This window comes from Vanellus vanellus (genome assembly GCF_965231255.1).
Source record: "Vanellus vanellus genome assembly, chromosome: 7".
Taxonomy (NCBI): Eukaryota; Metazoa; Chordata; class Aves; order Charadriiformes; family Charadriidae; genus Vanellus; species Vanellus vanellus.
Genome location: NC_138912.1, coordinates 19,846,721 through 19,866,302, shown reverse-complemented (window position 1 = coordinate 19,866,302; position 19,582 = coordinate 19,846,721). Strand labels below are relative to the sequence as shown.

Sequence of the window (19,582 nt, the reverse complement as noted above, 5' to 3'; positions counted from 1 at the left end):
GCCTTTCTATGCACTTATGTTCTTAAAGTATGTTGTTTAATTGAACCTTTATATATAATTATCTGTGGGAAACCAAAAACTCCACTACCTTCCTTCCTCTGCCCTCTTCTTCCACCTCCCTGATAGAGCTGGCCAACAGTGCAGGGCTATACTGTAACGGCACGCGCAGAATAATGTTTTGAGATCTGGTCACTAACATTTGGATATACAACCCCTATAGTCAAGGGGACGCAGCTTCCCTCGCATCTCTGGAAATTAAGCCAAAGAGATCACAAGCTGCACAAACTTATGGTTCCCTCAGCCCCCCCTCTGCAGCTACAGTCCAAATCTTGCTGGCTCCAAGGCGAGAAGGTGAAGCACTCGCTTACCGCTTGTGAGCGGACGCTCCTTTCTGAAGGTGAAGTCAAGCACTGCTGCTTACAGCCATACAGGGCTTCAGCACACCAGAAGACAGTGATGAATTCCTCAAAATACGTGGCTGTGTAAGTCATATATGGAACCTGGATTAGAAAAAAAGAGGGCGTGTAATTGTTATTCCACAGCATTCTCACTTTTTACAGGGACATAACAATTCCTGGAACATAAGACCATCACATGGCAGCAGACCAAAAGATCCATTTAAGAACCTTGTTTCTAATGACACTCAGAACTAGACTCAGGTACATCTCGCAACCTGTTTTGCCTAAACAAGTGAATCATCATCCAGAATCTTTGGAAATTCTGGCAGAAATACCTTCTCCTTCTTTATATAAACTAAGTATAGGCAGATGAACACTTAATATTAGTTGAACAAGAGGATGATTCATCTCCTTTCAGTGACTACAGCCTTCCACATTTCAAACCTCTTGCCTTGCTGCTGTGTATCAGGGGTGTTCCATCTGGGCTGTCATTGAAATCCCTGGTCCAAGCACATGCGGTAAGCTTTTTGGACACAGTTTGATGCACGTATTTTACAGAGATCGGTACTCCAGCTAGCCAGAATTTTCCAGTGCAACAATTTCACTTGAAAACACAGATTCATCAAAACAAGTGTCCTACGGAAACACAATTTTAACAAACTTTCAGCTGTACAAAGACAGGAGCTTTCAAAAAAAAAAAAAAATCTTGTCTGTCAAATGCCTTTCTTTTGGCAGCCTGTTGGCTTCCTGCTAGCAGGCTTTTTTGGTGGAAAGAAAGGAAAATTCAAAATGTCCAAATTTCATTTCACATCAGAAGAAAAACTTAATTACGTGTTGGAATTTTTCACAGCATGGGAATAATAAATCTGAATTAGTTGTACTTGGAAGCAAGCCTTTGCACGGCCACTCCAGTTTCTCTTCCGTATCCATTTGACCGTGGACCAGAGGCTTGGGCTATTTCAATCCGTACAGGAGTCCAGCACCAAATGTGGCTTGCCACATTGCTCCAGCCTGAGGAGAGCTAACCATTTCCATGGCTCTACAACTTTTCATGGCATGATGTTTTTCTTCTCCCTGCTGGATGACGAGCATGGCTTGCTGTGCTCTTCTGTAAAGCCGGCATTAGCAGCTCCATCACCTCATCATCAACACCCGCACCTGTACCCACTCTTGGGGAAAAGCGCAGGCTAAAGAAGGCTGAACTGGGGTTCAAAGCCTGAAGGCAACACAGATTGTCTTTATCTTATTCCCCAAACCAGCGCGTGATGCCAAGTAAAAGAAGATGGGGAGCCACCACCCGTTTTCCAGACTTCCACAGCACGGAGAACCAGTCACTTGGTAAGAATTGGCTGTACCCGAGGCAAAACCCCAGCCGGCACTCGCAGGCTGCTGGGGCTTTCAGGGAGAGCTCCTCACCCGTCCCAGGGTACGCCGGCCATGCCTCTGGACACATTTTCCCTCCAGCTCACCCATAGAACGCAGAGCTTAACAGCTAGGACTGCTTTCAGTGCAGTTTTTATTACCCAGTTTTTGGATTTGTTGCGTTCGCAGGCTGGGGCAAGAGTTTCTTTGCTTTAAACTTTAATATACTCCTTTAAATAAAATATGCCCATTGATAATATCTACAGCAAACATTTACAGAGTTAACAAACACAGAAACTATTGTCATTCCCCCCAGAGAGAAAGTTACAAGCATCAAAGATTTCTGTTTTACTTGGAGACATACCAGATCAGTTCCAGGGGCACTTACACAACACACAACCCATCAGCTGATATTTCCCCCCTCCCCTTGTGCGCGTGTGTGTGAGGAGAGTCCTGTCCCACCCACCCCCATTTGTTTGCTTTTTTCTCTCCAAGTTAAGCATGTGTGGACAGAGACCTAAACCAGAGCCAGACAAAAGTACATCAGAGACTATCTGCTCTGTGTAGCAAGATATTTTGGTAAATATCACGACGCTGACTCTCCGCGGCCTCGTGTTTCCGTACCGACCTCACAGCTGCGAAGCTGTACGAACAGCCGCCATTTTGGTGCCGAGAGGGTTCGGCGAAGCTCCCTCTGGCCACACACCAGCAGCAAAGCGAGGTGCCTCACGGGCTCTTGGCGAGGTGGCTTTAGTCTGGAGATTCAGCAGCCCCTTGAACCGAGCAAGCCCGGCTTCCCCAGGCAGCCGTGGGGCACCCAGAGGCGGGTAATATTTTACTAATGAAAGTATTTTGCTTGTTCGTTTTTAAAAAGCAGTTCTGTGGCGTTTGTGTCTTCAGCCTTTTTTTTTTTTTAAATTTTTTTTTTTTTCATTTGGTGGCCAGAAGTTCCCATCACCACGTTGCCTGTCACATACCATCACCTTCCTACCACAGCAGCATAGGTGGAAAGGTCGGGGACTGAAAAAGAACTGATTCTAAATTATATTCTTTCCTCCAACAGGTCTGCAAGGCAACTAGGTTAGAAAAGGAAAAGCCAGTTCTTCTCTTACTCCTGCGAATAAAGAGACTTCAATCGCCAAGCCTAATGATCTCCACACACAGGGAAGACAGACTTCTAGAATGTCTTTGTACCAGTAGTCAGTGGACTCCACAGAGCGGAATTAGTAACAGGTCTTTTGCTCCTATACTGATAAAGGCACTTATAATTCCAGGGTTGGTATCCGAGAACTGAATAGTCATGTGAATAAAATGAAACAACAAAAAAATAATCTGCTGTGAAGCAGATGTTCATGGAAACCTGACAAGGAAGATTTTATAACCCTTTCAGGTAGGGGAGCCAGAACAGGGAAATATGTTGTACGGCGGGTTAAAAATCAAGCTCATAATAATGGAAAAAAAAAATAGAAACTGAAGAAAAAAAAAAAGTCTTCCTGACAGAAACTAAGATGACCTTGATGATTCTTCCCATGAATAAAAGATGAATCTATTTTCAGGGGTGGGCACCTCTTTCCTTCTGCTTAATTTTTTTGACACAGTTTCTTCTGTGATGAGAGCAAGGGGTGGAGGGGAGCGAAGACTCTCTTGAGAGTTCAGTGCCTGAATGTTTTCTGTCCTACCTGTAAGAGAACAGCTGCAGCGTGCGATGGGTTATGGGTCGGGCTGCAGCCATCATCCAAAAGCAGCTTCAGTTTCCCTTGCACCACTCTTCCCCCTTCAAAGAAGGGACAAACCTGTGATGCACAGGGAGCTGCCGCACTGCCCAGGCAAGTCTGCTGGAGAGAAGACTTCAGACCTCCTATATCCGAAGAGAAGAGATAACTTACTTTCTAAGCTAAAAAAAGAAATTACTAAAACACCGGGAAATTTGGGAGTGTTTTTGGCTTAGCTGGTAAATATTTCTGGATTTTTTTTTGTGCACAGCCTTTTGTAGCCAAGTGCAATATGCTGAGTGCTAGCTGGGTAACAGCATGCTCCATGCTTAGGACATAGGAACAGCATGTATTTGTTTACTTATTCAAATAACACCAGGGGTGAGCTTGCTCGAAAAAACAAAACAATTTTGCTGAAAGGAACCAAAATTTCTTTTAAGTACATTCAGCATTTTGCGATTTGTTTAGCCAGCCAGCTTTGAAAACGGAAAAAATCATTTGTTCGTTTAGTTTTTTTGAATTAATATGTGTTAATTTACAGTTCATTTTTAAAGATATAAAAAGAGTAAAAATATTTTTGAAATACAAGAGAGCGTTCTCACGAGTCAAATGAATTCCGGTAACAATTTTTAATTCCAACCTGCAGGTGAAGCCTATGGAACCTTCTCAGAGAAGCTTCTCCTGGCTCCAGTCTCCTTGCCCCCGTGGTACCGCCGCATCTCAGGCGCCCGCCGCTCGCAGGGCGGGCACACCGCGCCGCCGCACGGGACAGAGGGTGTGCCGGCAGTCGGGGTACGGATGGGTAACGCCAGCAGGAGGACAGATTCAGTGGAGTAGGTAAAAAAGTTACTATCTCAACACAGCATTACATCTGCCAGTTGGTAACGATTTGCCGATTTACACAGGAATGCGTCAATTGCAGTCTCCCAACTGATGCAACTGTTATAAAAGAACATTTTGATGAGTACGTTTTTCCTCCAGGCTTGAGGCATGAACTTCCTCATCCTCGCTGGCACACACATCCCCACTTCCACCCAGCCGAGCACTGGCAACTCAACTCCTAAAAGCCGAGACCAGCTATTTTATTTTGTGCAATTGGCTAACACATATGAATGCAGAAGAAAAAAAAAAATAGTAAAACAATAGCAACAAAAAACCCCAAGTCTCAACATACCGACAGCCATACCACCCTGTTTCTTGATGCACTGATGTCTCTGTAGAGACAGTCTTCCAACCAGTGGCTGGTTTTGATGAGGCTCTGTCTTGCTCCAAGCATTTTTCCTCAGTGCTTTCAAAGCAGCAGAGAATACGTATTCCTTCACAAGGGAAAGTTCCTCTCACAAAAGAATATAAACCAAATCGGTGTGTCACTTGGGAAAACACAAATAGTTCTACCCTACTGCGCGAGAAAGTGGTAGCGTGGTTAGTAGAGGCCACATCCTCATGGATGGGCATAAACGGAGATCTCGGTAACAGGGATGAACTCGGCTCCGTACAGGCATTGCCGAGGCTGCTTTGGTGCATGATAGCATTTGTTTAAAGGGTAACTTCTGCTTTTTCTGCTTTGTACTACACACGGTGTTCAGATTTGCGCAAGCTTTTAAGTTCGCAGGGAGCTGGATGGGTCATGCATCCAAAAACCTGGAGAACAGTGAAGTTGTCAACTTGGAAAGACACTTTGGACGTTGGAAGCGGCCTCATCATCACCACAAAACAAGCAAAAGCACTTAAGAACAGGGAGTGACATGTTGCTGTCTTAAGTTCAACACGATGCCATTTCAGGCCGTTTGCCCTCCTGCGTTGCCTTAAATCATACCTTTAACTTGGTGCTTCGTAGTTGCATCCGCTGTGTTCAGCAACAAAAGCCGCAGGACGGAAGCACCCTGCCCTGGGCTCTCCTGCCACGTGTCAGCAGCTGGGGGTGTCCCTCGGGGGAAGCTGCAGGAGGCTGCCCACCCCTCGCTGCAACCAGCTGCTGCGCACAGCAGCCCAAACCTCTGAAGGCCAGCAGAAAAGAGATATGTTCCTACCAATACAATAGAGCTAGTTTTGATGTAAAAAAAAAAAAAAAAAAAAACCAACAAAAAAAACACACACACAAAACAAACCACCAAACCCATTTGAAGACCAGTACATCCCCCACCGTGTGTTCCACGCACCAAGACAAGCAGCATTTGGGACCAGGCTATTTGCCTGCACCAGAGAGCACGTCTGCAGCTAGGCAGACCCAACGCTTCAGAACGGGTCACTAGGTACTTCACACAGGGGCTGCTCGACCCAAGTAGTAACCATTAACTGCTTTAGCTCACAATCCCCCACCACACCTTTCCTTCGCCTCCGAATTAGGCCAACACCCTGCCTGCCATTCCATCCCGCAACCTGCCCTCCCCACCTCTGCCGCCCATCTCGCACTGGTTGCACGGCCGAAGAGCCAGGCTGTTGCTTACCCTGCAGCACCCTTCCCACCTCCTTCACATCACCCACAGACACCTCTAAAGATGCTGCTGCTGCCACGTCCCTTTCCCAGGCACCGTAGCTTTCCCTCTTGTGAACCTCAGCTTTTCTTACTCGTTTCTCTTCCATCTCTCCAAGTGCCAGTACCTCCTCTTGCTTGAAGTGGAGCTCAGTTTTCTCAGGCAGTTGACAGGTTGTCCTAACTTTTACAATTAGAACCACAGTTTTTACTTCGCCTCTTTTTGTTGGGATTTTTTTCTGGGGGGAGACGATAGGGGAAAGTTTGAAGAAAAGACTCTTATTGCACAGTCCCTGTATCTCTTTCTCCAAACATGCTAGTAATCATGCAACTAGTAAGTTCCCATCAGCACCAGTAATACTTAAAAGAATCAGAAACTGGATTCAGTTTTTAGAGGTTTAAACAAGCATTTATTTTCCGGGACATGCTAGAGATCAGATGTCCTCTACCTCCCAGGTACTGAGAGGCAGCAAGACACAAAACAGACCGTGGTCTTTTTCATAGCTCATTTAATCCCAAATTCAAAGACACCTTGTACTTTAAAAACAGATCCCAGTAGAAGACCTCATCCGACTGGAAACAATCATGTATGTTTATTTTGTCACGAATTCAACCCCATATGGTTTTCCCATCTCTAGAGTTCTGCTGTGTCCTGCCAAAAATCACTTGCAAGTATCTTGTGACAGTCTTAACGGGAACATAAGCGCTGATTACCAGTGAAACACCAGGACATCTTTGCTGAGGTCGGAATTCACCGCAAACACCCACTTGTCCTAGAAGCAGGATTCTTGTACCGCCCCCCGACACCCCACGCTAGTCTTCTCTATCACATCTGATCAAGTAAATACTTTTAGTCACCTCTTACTCTTCAGCCAGCTTTACCAACTTTGCCCACCGATTTAGTCCAAAAAGTTTACTTTAAAACAGACACTTCTTCATATAGGACATAATTAGACTTTTTGTCAAAACCATTAAAAATTGGGGTTTCTCTGCAGGGGGGAGAATGAGAGCTGCATGTGTTTCAACATGAACAAATGTTTGAGTCCCTCAGAAGCAGACCTTGGCACAAGCCATCACAACTGAGAGCAAGGAGTCCCATTCGTTCTGCTCCAACTTACCTTAATCATAGAATGGTTTAGGTTGGAAGGAACATTGAAGATCATCTCGTTCCAACCCCCCTGCCATACGCAGGGACACCTCCCACTAGACCAGGTTGCTTAGTAATTAAAGTGTTTCAGAAAGAGATGCTAGATTAACACAGCCTAGCATGGTAAGAGAGATCATCAATTTAGAGTGAAACAAGTGCTTTGAATACATACTAAATCTGCAAACTTACTGATCTTCCTTAGGGAATTCTGCTCCTTCACCCTCGCCACTCTCAAAACAGAAAGATCCAAGGATCTGGGTATTTCTAGGTTCTCAGTACAACTCTTTGATAGTGGTGCAACAGAGCGTTGCTTGCTCAAATTTCCAGTTTCTACCAGTTATAGTAGAGATTCATCTACGTAGTCAAGTAGGACTGTTTTCAGACTCTTTAGATATCTCCGGATGATGAAGCGGCACAAAGAACTCGCCTATCAGATGACTGCAGACAGCAACTAGATACAAAACACAATCAGAAAAATTCAAGCCAACAGTGATGCTCTTCGAACAGCCCAAAAGTGTTCCCCTTTGGCAAAAATATCAGCACAGTGCTAGAAATCAACCACGCTGTCATTTGTCCCTTACCTTAATTATGGAGGAGGTACATAGGAGGAAAACAAAAGCTGCGACTAGCAAAGGCAGGCAAAGCCTAAAGGTAAAGAAGCGAATTACAGTACTGGCATATTCATGTGATGGTGCTGCTGGGGAAGGAGAGCAAAAGAGTCAACTGCTGATTTCAAGGTAACAAAGAAATACTTTTGCAGTAGGCTTTTCTCCCTCAGGAAAGGAAGAATTTGACTTCCAACATTATTTTCTTCTTACATGAGGCTTCTCTAATTTCTTCTACTTGGTGACTTCTCATAACTCTCCATCCTATTGATTTAGTTTGCTAATATTTTTCCCAACCAGAGGTACTCATTTGTGCAGTATACACTTCAGAGTATTTTTTCCAGTTTTTTTAACTACAGCAACTTACCTATTAAGCTTTTTAAATTTCAAATCAGCATTTTGAAGTTCAAGTTTCATTTTGTGCTTCTCTTAGAACTGCTGTGATCAACTTACCTGACCAGTCAGTCCCTGGAATCTTACAGCGAACATTAGGACTACCAGAATTGTACCTTCCTTCTTCAACCGCAAAGCCTCAATTTGTGCATCTTGCATAGTCCATACATATTTTCCTGAATGACTAGCAAGCTAGTGTTTCAATTTTATTTTTTTTTTTGAGGACTAGGGGATTTCAATCTTAAAAGAAGTGCTATTTCATATTTGTTTACTTAACATTATATTCTTCCTTCACATAACTATAAACGCTAAGAATGCAAGAACACCTAAGTGATAGATATCGCCATATCAAATTCCCTCCAAAAACTGCCCAGGGAGAAAGAGATAGAATCTCTCTCAAACAAACCGACCAACTCCACAATTGCCCCCAGCTCCACTGCTTTAGCAAAACATATTTATATTGTCGATGTTATGCTTCCCTCTACTGTTTATCAGAGGAAGTGCAGTTACCTCTTAACATTCTGAAGTCTTCCTTAAAAAAACCCCACCATACAAACCAGTCTCTAGTCACACGCAAAACTTAGCAAATAAACTTAATAGAAGTTTTATTTTGTTCATGAAAAATTAGAGGCACCGAGCAGAACTATCCCCACTTATCTCAAGCTCAATATTGCGTGAAATATCAAAACCAACATGCTAATTGTCACCTGGTGTAGTTTACGGTCTACGAAAAAGTCAATTTCAAGCAGGCAAAAACCTTCAAAATCAAAGCAATTTAACAAAGTAAAAAAGCATCAAGAACCAAAGAGTTATATGGAAATAACTAGTCGTGTGTCACAAAACAGTGTTATGTATTTCGCATCACTGATTGCAAGAAATGAATTCCACAGATACGTTAAAACTGTCAAAACAGTGGTGGTCTTTATTTCCATTAGACAAGTTAACACTTCAGTTAATATGAATTTATTTCAACATTTGGGAGATACGGAAATTAATGACTAAAAAGAGTGAAATAAACCCCCTTCCAAAAATATATTGGATAATATACGGGTCTGAATTTTACGCTGTCCCTCTGATGAGCCCTTTACATTATGTGACATCACATACAGTTTTGCAAGACAAAATAATTTATGGCCCGGTTTTCAGCCTTCAATTTGTGAGCCCTCGTGGTGTTTAAGAAAAGCAAGTTTATACATGCTACGCAGCATGCAGCAACTTAAGTACATGGATTTCAAAGGGGTCTCAATTCAACTGGAAAAAAAAAATAATCTAGAGAAGGTCCACAAATCAAAAAAAAGTAGGAAATACTGCATTGGAATAAACACTCAAATCCTAGTGACCTGGAAGGAAAGTTCATATTCGCTTAAAACCAGAAAATACATTAGTCAGTATTTTTCTAATTTTAGAAGCTGGGCTTTGAAATAATGCAGTTATCAGTTGTTTTTGATAACAAGATAAAGTTAAAATTGCAGACTACAGAGAAGTCTTCAAATAAATGAAAACAAATCTCCTTTTGCCATCTAACGCCAAGTACGTACCACATAAATAACATCTGTACTACAGAACACTTCATGTAGATCAGAGAGTTTCAACAGAAACAGAATTTCATTTTAGTGTCAAGCCAATAATTAAAATTTAGTTCACATCTTGTTTAAAATTTTTAATGTAGAGGAGAATTAGTCCTGCAAAACCAGTTAGAAGTCTGTTCCTGTTGCAAGTCATGACTACTGAAAAATTACAATCTTAAACCTCCTGCCAAGTTTTCTTGCAGTCTTGCCAAGAAAGCCATGTATTTGCAGAAAGCTTGTAAATTTGGGTTTTTTGGAGGGGCAGGGGGATGTTAAATAAAAAAGTGTCTCATCTAATGTGGAAAGGAAAGGCAAAAAAAAAAAAATAATAATCAATGACTAGTTTTCACAGTAAAATGCATCAGCTTTGCAGTTTCATTTGAAACCAAGAACAAATCATGAAACGTCATGAAAATAAGATAAAAAAATCTCCTAGAGTGATTACTAAATGAAGTTAAAATTACCACACTAATCAGTAAACCCCAGAAGAAAAGCAGATGCCTCATATTACAGGTCCTACATAAAACAGTATCCACTTTTTAAAATAAATCCATAAAATCTGTATGTTTGGCCACTTTGCACATTTTTCCCCTAAAAAATACAGTGTACAGAAAAAAAAAATCTCATTATTCCCAGTATGAATTCTGAATTATAAGCTCAAAACCCAGAAGTTAAAGATCAGCTAAAAGGATTTTAAATTATTTACAAATCCAGCAGGTAGAACTACCATAATGGCTTCATTTCCATCCTTGTAGTGGCTTTCACTCTCATCCAGCAGCATCTGCAGTAGGAATCTCTTCAGACAGCTTCATCACTGATCATCTGTCATTTTAAGCAATTCTAGAAGAGCCCCAACAGCTCCAAAATAACCCTTTAAACAAAGCAAAACAAAACCAATCAAATCCAAAAATAAGACATAAGCATGAGCATGTATGGTCTTCAGTTCTAAGGCAATTAACTGACCTCTCTTATAAGATCAGCCCTGCGGTGCCAAGTATTTACTATATGCGAATTATGATTTAATATGATCTTGTTCAGGTGCCGGAAAGGACCTTATACAAGGAGAAGTTTTACATAGTTCTCCAAAATTGTCAAAAAATAAGAAATTACAGAACTGCTATAATGATACTGTATTGAGGCAGGGCAGTTTCCATTATGAACACATCCAGCTGAAAGTCACCTCCAAATTATGCTTACAAAAATTAAATCTAGTTGAGGTTTATATACCAGACCACACAAATGAACATTGTTGCGAAGGTCAGAAAGCAAAAATAAGAGATGTGCAATGTTTAGCAACAAATACCACAAGATTAGTGATGAAGCCAGGGAGTTAACAAGGGGAATTTTCAAATGAATTTGTAATTAAATTATATTTATGCTGAACTTAGTTTGCGCATTCACTTAAAAGCAATGGCATTGAAATTCTCCCTTTTAACTTTGCCAAGTCAAGAACCGCAAGATTTCTGTACTTACAAATAAAAAAGTTCAACATGTATTTCCTTACCTCATGTTCCAAAAACAGAGCTTTCAGCTGTCCCTTGGACCAATAATCCATAGCATATGCCAGCACCTTCATAGAAATCATATTAATTCTGAGAAAGTTGCCAACAAATACCACCTTGTCGATGTTCTGTAAAATTGAAAAGCAGACCAGCAAAAGTTATATTCAGCTACGTTATCTGCCTCATTCAACATGTACTTCTGCCTCCACTATAAAGTGAAATGGGAATTTTGGGTTACGTTTAAATTCTACAGACCGAAAAGTAAAAAAAAAAAAATAAAATAATTACAGTTACTGGCCACTAAGTAGAAATCTTGCAAGAAGTTCTACTCCAAAGAAAGCGAGAGGCTGATACCACAGATAGTGAATATTTGTTTAAAAGCCCAGACCTTCCCAACATGATCAGGATTATGAATATTTTGTTTGTTGTGGTTTTTTTTTTTTTTTTTTTTTTTTTTAAATTGTAGATGATGTGGCTGCACTGAAGACATCTTTTCCCCCTGCTTCTTAAATGAAGCAACTTTCCAGAGATCACTACGATTATTAAATCCAGATGAGGAACCTCTGAAGAGTATCTGAGAAGGACTATGTCAGAGATGGGAAGAAGCATCTTTCATTACCTATTTCTCTGCACTGTGGTTCCATTTTTGAAAAGCAAGCAAAACGTGGCCAACACGATACTTGACATCTATTGCATTCCTTTGTTTCAAAGCTCAATTGAACTCAAGTTTTCATAAAGAACCTAAAGACTTTTGAACAATCAGCACTGTGCTGTCAGCGAGAAAGCCAGACACTATCCTTACTTGCGTGCACACCAGTGCATATAAGCAACAGTTCTGGTGCCTACGCAATGCCCATAACAGTCTTGCCAAGCCCAGTTTTGCCTGTTATGCACAAAAATGCACTTGCATCTTGAACTGGTGTACCACACGACATTCACTGTACACTAGAATTGGTCTATAAGATTCAGTAGGAGGCCAAATCCTGGAGACGCAAGTTTTTACAGGAGTCTTGGAGGAGCCCTAGAAATGCATCTTCAAGAGTCCTCTGCTGAAAATTGCCAGCAAAAAATCTGCACAGAGGCTCGAGTTACCAGGTGTTGCATTCATACAGTGCTATAAAGCCAAACGCGTGGTTCTACAGCAGTTACTTTGCTACAGACTGCAGCGTTGTCATGGCCAGTACTGCGCACACGACATACCGCAGAGAACGTCCTCACTTGAACACTCAGTATTGGAGAATGCCAATACCCAGAAGCAATAATTCATTTATTCTGTCTCCAATGAGAGTTACATGTCTGATTGTCCTCAAACCAAACACATGAGCACAAACTTTTCTAAATAATTCAGCTTTATAGTCACCTATCCCCTTCGACTCTGCAGTCACATCAGCATGCATTCATACTTTTTCCTAGGAAGTCATATAGCTGAAAATAAGAACTTCTCAAATTTCAAAAGGCTGCTATTAAACATGGCCAAGAGCACTTTTGCCTCTGACAAGGCAGTTTTGCCTCCGAAGTAATTTCTGACAAAGGAGGGACAATCATGTAACTAATTTCCTGTAATGCAATACCATCAAATTGATTAGAATCTATATTTGCATTTCATTTTCATGATTTTTTTTTTCCTGAATATACACACAAATCTACTGGTACCAGAAATTCAAGCAAGCAGTACCTAACAAAGTATAAAAATTACTGAAGATTTTAAATCTAAAAATACCAGTCATATCTGTGAGAATAGCACAGTGTGTAGCAACATGCAAATCTCATATCAATTTTATTTTCCAACATTCCTCAACTTGACAAAGTTAAAAATTATGTTAAAGATTTAAAGTTTTCTAGATTTTTGAACTAAACTAAAAACAGCATTAGCATTTTTCAGGAGTCATAAAATGAAGAAACGCTACTTTCATCTCTTAAGGGACTCTTGCCAATATATTTTTCAATTGTTCACTGCTGAAATATTCAAAGCTGAAAGACAGAAGTCTCAAACTGATGAAGGGATGGTGATGAAATGCTTACTTAAGCTAACCAAATTACAACATCCTGGAAAAGACACGCACTCTTTCACTCTGTGGGGTCTTGCTAAATTGTTCAACTACCCTGTAGTAGAAAGCTATAGTATAGCTTCAATATAGCACATACACATATTTGTCAATATAATAGAACAAGGGAATCTCTATCAGAGATGCAATAAAAATAACCTGCACTCCTTTTTTGCAAGAAGACTCGTTCAGATGCAACTTGCATGTTCTGCTAGTAAGAAAAGTGTAAACCAGGGAGATTGGTTTCCTTTATGCAGTTCTGCTGTGCCTAGGACAGACAGTTTCAAATGATGTGTGGCCAAATGGTTCCAGACTATGGAATTTTTCTACCCCGCTGCCAACTTTGTGCAAGCAAACTTTGCTTTGAAGTTCTGCAGACAGAATATTTCATTTCTTCCCCAGCCTCATTTTTTCCCCGCACATATGCAAGTAATTTTCAACACAATATTAAAGCTGCAATCATTGAAAAAAAAAAAAAAAAAAAAATAAACCCACTTATCAAAACTCATGCTTCAGGGCATAAATTGATTTTGTCAAAGAACCTAAAAGTGAGCTTCACTGTAACTCTGATCTAATACACACAAACTCCACATTATATCCAACTGTTTTTTAAGCTCTTATGTGGGCATTTCATTCACCAAGCTTGGTGAGAGTCAGAGCTGTATTTCCCAAAGGCAATTTAGGTGTCTAGATTATTTAGCAGAATGATAGCATGACTTTTTTTTCTCCCCCCGAGAGCAGGCTATCTGGAGATCAGCTTACTTGCAATGATGTATCATGTCCAATTTTTTATTTTTACAAGAGCATGTAAAGCTACTAAATGCAGTTTTCATTCTCTAAGGCTACAGAATAACTTAGTTCAAGTGTTGGGGAAATTCTACTTTGACATTGTCTGGGAAGTGAAGAATACTTTACAGATCGATCCGCATTCCTCCACAAAATTCTATGGATCACGTCCAGTTCTTAAGCAAGCCTGCCCACAAAACAAACATGTTCGAAACTTTTTCACAATGACTCAGAAGCATTAGTTTCATTAGTAGCCTCTTCCCTCATCGGAGCACATCGCACGTGGTTCCCTGCTGCAACTCTCCGTGCTTTGATAGCCCTGTACAATGCTGCTTGAACTCCATGCCACAAGGCAACACTGTAAAGAAGCTGAAAGCAAAGAGAACACCGAAAGAGAATCATCCTGACTGAAAGAGTCAAATTGCCAAAAAAAGAAGGGAGGTTATCGGTAGCATTTGACAGGGCCATACACTCAGACCTGGGCTGTTCAACATACTTTAAAAGTGCTCTAGAAAGGGATATTAGCAGCACACATAACATTTATGAGTGTACAAAGTTATTTAGGAGTCAGAATAAAATACAAACAGCATAGTAATGCTGAAGAGACTTACACCCAATAAGTGAGGAGTAAAACGGCAGATTAGATTTAAATTTAAAAAGTAAGATGACACAAATGGAATGGGGAAGAGACAGAGAGACTTCAGTATTCAGACACAAGTTAGTGGCTCCAAATTAGCCACTGCCACTCAAGAAAGATTGTGGACGGTTTCTGAAAAATATAAGCACCATGCTCACAAAAATAAAATACTAAGAACTGTTAGTAAAGGAACGCAGGAATGAAATTTATCAATATGCCATCACAAATTCATTGTGCAAACCCACTCTGAATACTGCACAAAGATCAGATCGTTTGATCTCAAAATGAAAACCATAAAAAGATTAAAGAGACAAAATGAAACAGTGGAAAAGAGACACAGAGTGTCTTCCATAGGAGAGAAGACAAAGTATTAGGAATTATGTCTTGGAATGTCCAAGAGGGATATGTGGTAAAGGTTTATTAAAAAAAAACACAAAAAACAAAAACCCACCAAAAGCACTAGTAATTAATTATTTGCTAGTTCTCCTAAAGTTAATAGCTAGATAGGACCCAATAAAGTAATCAGATGACAGTTTCTAAGTTTTTTGGGGTTGCTTTGTTGTTCTTTGTTTTTTTTGAGGGGTGTGTGTTGTTGGTTAAAAAAAATAAAAAAGAAGCATTTTCTTCTAACCACAGAATGCTGTGGAGCTAAAAACATCAATGTATTTACAAAAATATTAGATAAATTCATTAAGAGCAGACAAACGAGAACAATTACCACATAATAGTAAAGGATGCAATTTGCATGCTCAAAACAAGTGCCTAAATGTTTGTTGGAGTTTTTTTGTTTGTTTGTTTTTTGTTTTTTTTTTTTTTTTTTTTTTTTTTTTTTTTTTAAAAACTGCCAGAAGCTGGAAAGGTATATGAATGGAACAATCCATCCATAGTTATCATGCCTGAAGAAGAGAACGTAACAAACATTGAGAGAAGTTTGAGGCAGGATAACAAATTATGATTTTCTCCTCTCTGTCCCAATACAATAGATCTTATATCTACTCAAAACATTTAACACAATACACAATTGAAACCCATCATGCTATGGAAACAAGCCAAGCGAAATACTATTTAAAAAAAATAAATCTGTCATGGTACAGCAAGACGTTAGTATCTACAAGGTAATTGAGAGTATTAATTCGGATTACAAAAGCATTAACAACTCTGTACTACAGCTTGTGAGCATAAATGGTTCAAGGAGATCTTTACAGTCAACTTTTTCCCTTATTCCCTACCTTTGAAGCTCAAAGTACCTTACACTTTGCATCAAAGCATACACGTAACACAAAACACAAGAGTTAGGACCCCACATTAAATACGCGTATCTACCAATACCAGTTACACACCTACTATACCAGCAATTTGCATTTTTGTATTCTGATAATCTTACTATGTTGTTTCTAAAGGTTGTAAGCTCATAGTAAATATGCTATCTTACCTCATTCAATGCACACATGCGAGCAATAGAACCTATGTTGTTGGTGATGGTGACCAAAGTAGCTCTGGCCAAGTCCTCTTTACTGATGGAATCTCTCTTTTCTTTACTCATCATATGGCCAAAGCTGTGTGAGGAAGATTATTCCTTTTAATACGAGTTATTTAGGAGTGCTAAGAGCCCTTAGAAATTTTATCAGTTAATGAGCTTTGCTTGGATTTAATATCTATTGATTTGAGACAGATTTGAACATGTGAAAAGGGATCTCAGTGGAGAGACAGAACAACGAGCAAAGACACTTCTAAAATAACTGTAATTTAAACAGAAGCAAAACTACATCAAGTATTGCTTACACCTGTTTACAAAAAAAAAAAAAAAGAGCAAGAAGTAGGTGAGAGATCTAAGGACAAACCACATGATACATTCAGAGTGACATTTCCACATGGCCATAGTGCATAGTCCAGGGATTACATACTCAGTTCAGCAGGCACAGTAAGTTTCCCAAGGAACTCCTTAAAAACAGCTCAATTAACTCATACCTTGAGGCTACAGCAGAGCCTTGAAGGCCAAACCGCTCATAGTCTCCTCCGTAAATATCTTTCACCAGCTTATCCACATTGGTGCTGTCTCCTTTTGCAGCCATCTCTAGTGCTTCTTCAAACGTCTCGCAGCCAGTCAGCAGACAGCACAGGCCCAGGAACGTTCCTCCTCCAAGACTAGAAAACCAGAGTTCCTTCAGAACAGCAGCCTGAACCAGCTTTTACCACCGCTCTTCCGACTCCTGTTTTCAACAGGGTCTGCACAGCTCCCAACTGTATCTTGCAACTCCTCCCTCATAGAGGTGAAGACGGACACCTTAAATTGAGTTCCCACTTAACACAAATGTTATGCAGCACAGTTTTAACTGAACTTCTCTTAAGTCCTTAATATTTAAATAGAAGTGATGCTAAATAAATGGCTGGCTGAGAATAAGGTCCAATCCAACACCGCAGACTTCAGTTTACTATTTGTAGCACTCTAGAAAGTTTTCCTTGTGCAAGAATAATTAGCCAGCAGGTCACTTAAGTCAGTGATGAAAGAATAAACTGTGATCAAAGCTAAGTATCTATGCAGATGCAGGCAGCCAAGAGCGATCTTGTCCCTCCAGCCAGTGGCAGAAGCACTCTGGTTGGTTCCTGTTCAAAGCAAGACTAACATCAGCCCTGAATGTCTCAGCCCTCCAGCAGGGCCTCCTCTGAGTAAGGAGCAGTCACTTTAATATCTTGCATGGGCTCAAGTACAATATTTACTGACTATCTAAACGGAGCAGGGACTGTGCGTAACAGGTTGCCAAGTCATTTCATTAAAATTCTACTTTGGACTCTTCAGTCTTAACAGACATGAACTTCAGGTTACTAACCTCTACATCCTTCCTCATTCTTTCTTAACCCTCGAGAAAGTTAACTTATTTGCACTGATTGCAGTCACACCGATTGGAGCCACTGTAAACAAGAGGATCAGTGAGACACCACACTTGCACTTCATGAAAAAGCACAGGAGGTCTGATAGGAACACCATTCAGTCAGTGCTCTCGGATTATTAGGCAAGGTTTTCAGAACACATCTAAGCACTGTAATACATTCAGTAACTGAACAGTAGGAAGCTCTGCACACCAGCCACAAGACAGTATTGATTTCATCATCTATAACAAGTCAGCAACCCACTGCAGTCATGTTTTTCCTTTCGTAGTGGAAAGGATCAGGAGCACATCTACAGGTATCAAAAGGGCTACGCTTGAAGAACAACCAGAACTGCAAGAGAACCAACAGCTCTTGCATTCAACTTTTGTTCACCTGTATATTATACAGAAAATGGCTCATGGCTACCATTCTGGCAAAGATATGCCCTACATAAGGCAACAGAAGACACACATGCAGCCATGTGCAGTATACAGGAGAAACTTTATTAATATGTACCATGCACTGAAGAACAGAACGCAGCTTTGGAAGGGACCATAGCATATCCAAAAAGCTTCTTTGGTTGTTGTTTTGAAAGGGGATTTCTTTTTAGGTTTCTGTTTTGGGGGTCGTTTGCTTTTGTTTGTAAGGTTACAAGATTAGTAAAAATGAAATATATCAATTTAGTTTGCATGTAGGAGGAAAGAGTGGGTATTTTCACTGCTAGTCTGGATGGATACATTTGTAACTAATGTGGTTTCCTATAAGTAAACACTGTTGCCACATCTATAGAGTAAACTTAAAGATGCCCCAGGCTGGTTTTTTGGCCTTGAAAATAGAATTTTGCATCCACACTACCGAACTCCTCAATTCCCAAACAGAGCAGTCACATCTAAATCTCCTACTGAACGTAGCCCAGAGACAATGACAACTCAGCTGTACCCTACAAATTATTTCAGGTAGCACTAGCTGACCCTGGCTGAAGTCATGCTGAGGACAAAGTAAGAATACAGACAACCAGATTCCAGTCTTTACACACTGGCATTCCTTAGTTTACCAGCATGGTCCAAAGAGTAGTGCGATCTGTAAGGAAACAGGAGACCTAGTAAGATTCCTCTGTCAAAATCCCGCAGTAGCAGGTAATTCTGCAAATCCTGGATACATCCTAACTACTAAGCAAGAGGTTTTTGTTTAACCCAAACGTTTTTATTTCACTGCTCTGGGGGATCAAAGCAGGGGAGAGAAGACTCATTTACTGAGAAAGCTTTATTTTGGTAATTCACAGCAAGAGATAGGAAATAGATACAAACACCAAGAAGAGACTAAGGCAGCTCTAAAGTTGAATGGATCCATGATTTCTCTGATGTAGACCCCCTCTCTGAAGGAATCTTAGGATATTTCCAGCCTTGCCACTGGTGGACTTTTAAAAGAAATGGGAAGACAAGCACAATTTGGGGGCCGCACCTATTAGTCACACTGTCTGGTTCTACCTATTATTAAGCAGAAAAGAAAATAGAATTAAAAAAAAAAAAAAAACAAACAAAAAAGTTTACCTGGTTCCTGTGACTCTCTTATAGTTGTCCTTAGAATACACAGCGAGGATGCTAACCCCTGAGCCTATGTTAACCAGCAGCATAGGATACGGATTATCAAGGCAGTAAGGCTTTTTCTGGCACTGTTCAGGATCTGTAGGATTTTCAAAATAATAGCACTCTGGTTGGCCATTGAAACCAACAGAATCAACATAAAGGAGGCCCTGGATCAAACAGTCCAATTCATCCAGTTTATGGAGTTGCAGATCAGCAATCTGGAAAAGAACAACAAGAAATTAATAAACAAACATTTCCTAGTATAATACAACACTGAGAAGGACAAAAGGTTCCGCTGAAGCCCTTTGATCACTTTAGTAGTAACACATTATGCTATCTAAACAGTACAAAGATCTGTCTAAGCATGAAGTCCAAAATAAAAGGAGTTTGCTACCTGCCTGACCACGGGTACCTCCCAAAACAATGATGTGCTGCGCGGTAATGTCATTTAGTTCCTTCGCCTTTGAGATATTCCCTGCTCTGCAAGCAGGAACCGTGTC

General features: G+C 40.5%; 2 protein-coding genes across 3 annotated transcripts in view; both read right to left on the bottom strand.

Moving 5' to 3' along the window:
- ACTA2 (actin alpha 2, smooth muscle) overlaps positions 1-19,582 on the bottom strand; it is a 475,038-nt gene that overhangs the window by 187,033 nt on the left and 268,423 nt on the right. The gene's annotated exons all lie outside the window — the stretch shown is intronic.
- Positions 8,999-19,582, bottom strand: part of PANK1 (pantothenate kinase 1) — a 29,426-nt gene continuing 18,842 nt past the window's right edge. For both annotated transcript variants that reach the window (XM_082486209.1, XM_082486210.1), the window contains exons 3-7: positions 19,047-19,300; positions 16,597-16,773; positions 16,061-16,184; positions 11,163-11,288; positions 8,999-10,529 (exon numbers count right to left, since the gene is read on the bottom strand). In XM_082486209.1, the coding sequence (XP_082342335.1) occupies positions 10,470-10,529; positions 11,163-11,288; positions 16,061-16,184; positions 16,597-16,773; positions 19,047-19,300 (741 nt within the window). In that variant the 3' untranslated portion in view covers positions 8,999-10,469. The remainder of the gene's footprint in view (positions 10,530-11,162; positions 11,289-16,060; positions 16,185-16,596; positions 16,774-19,046; positions 19,301-19,582) is intronic.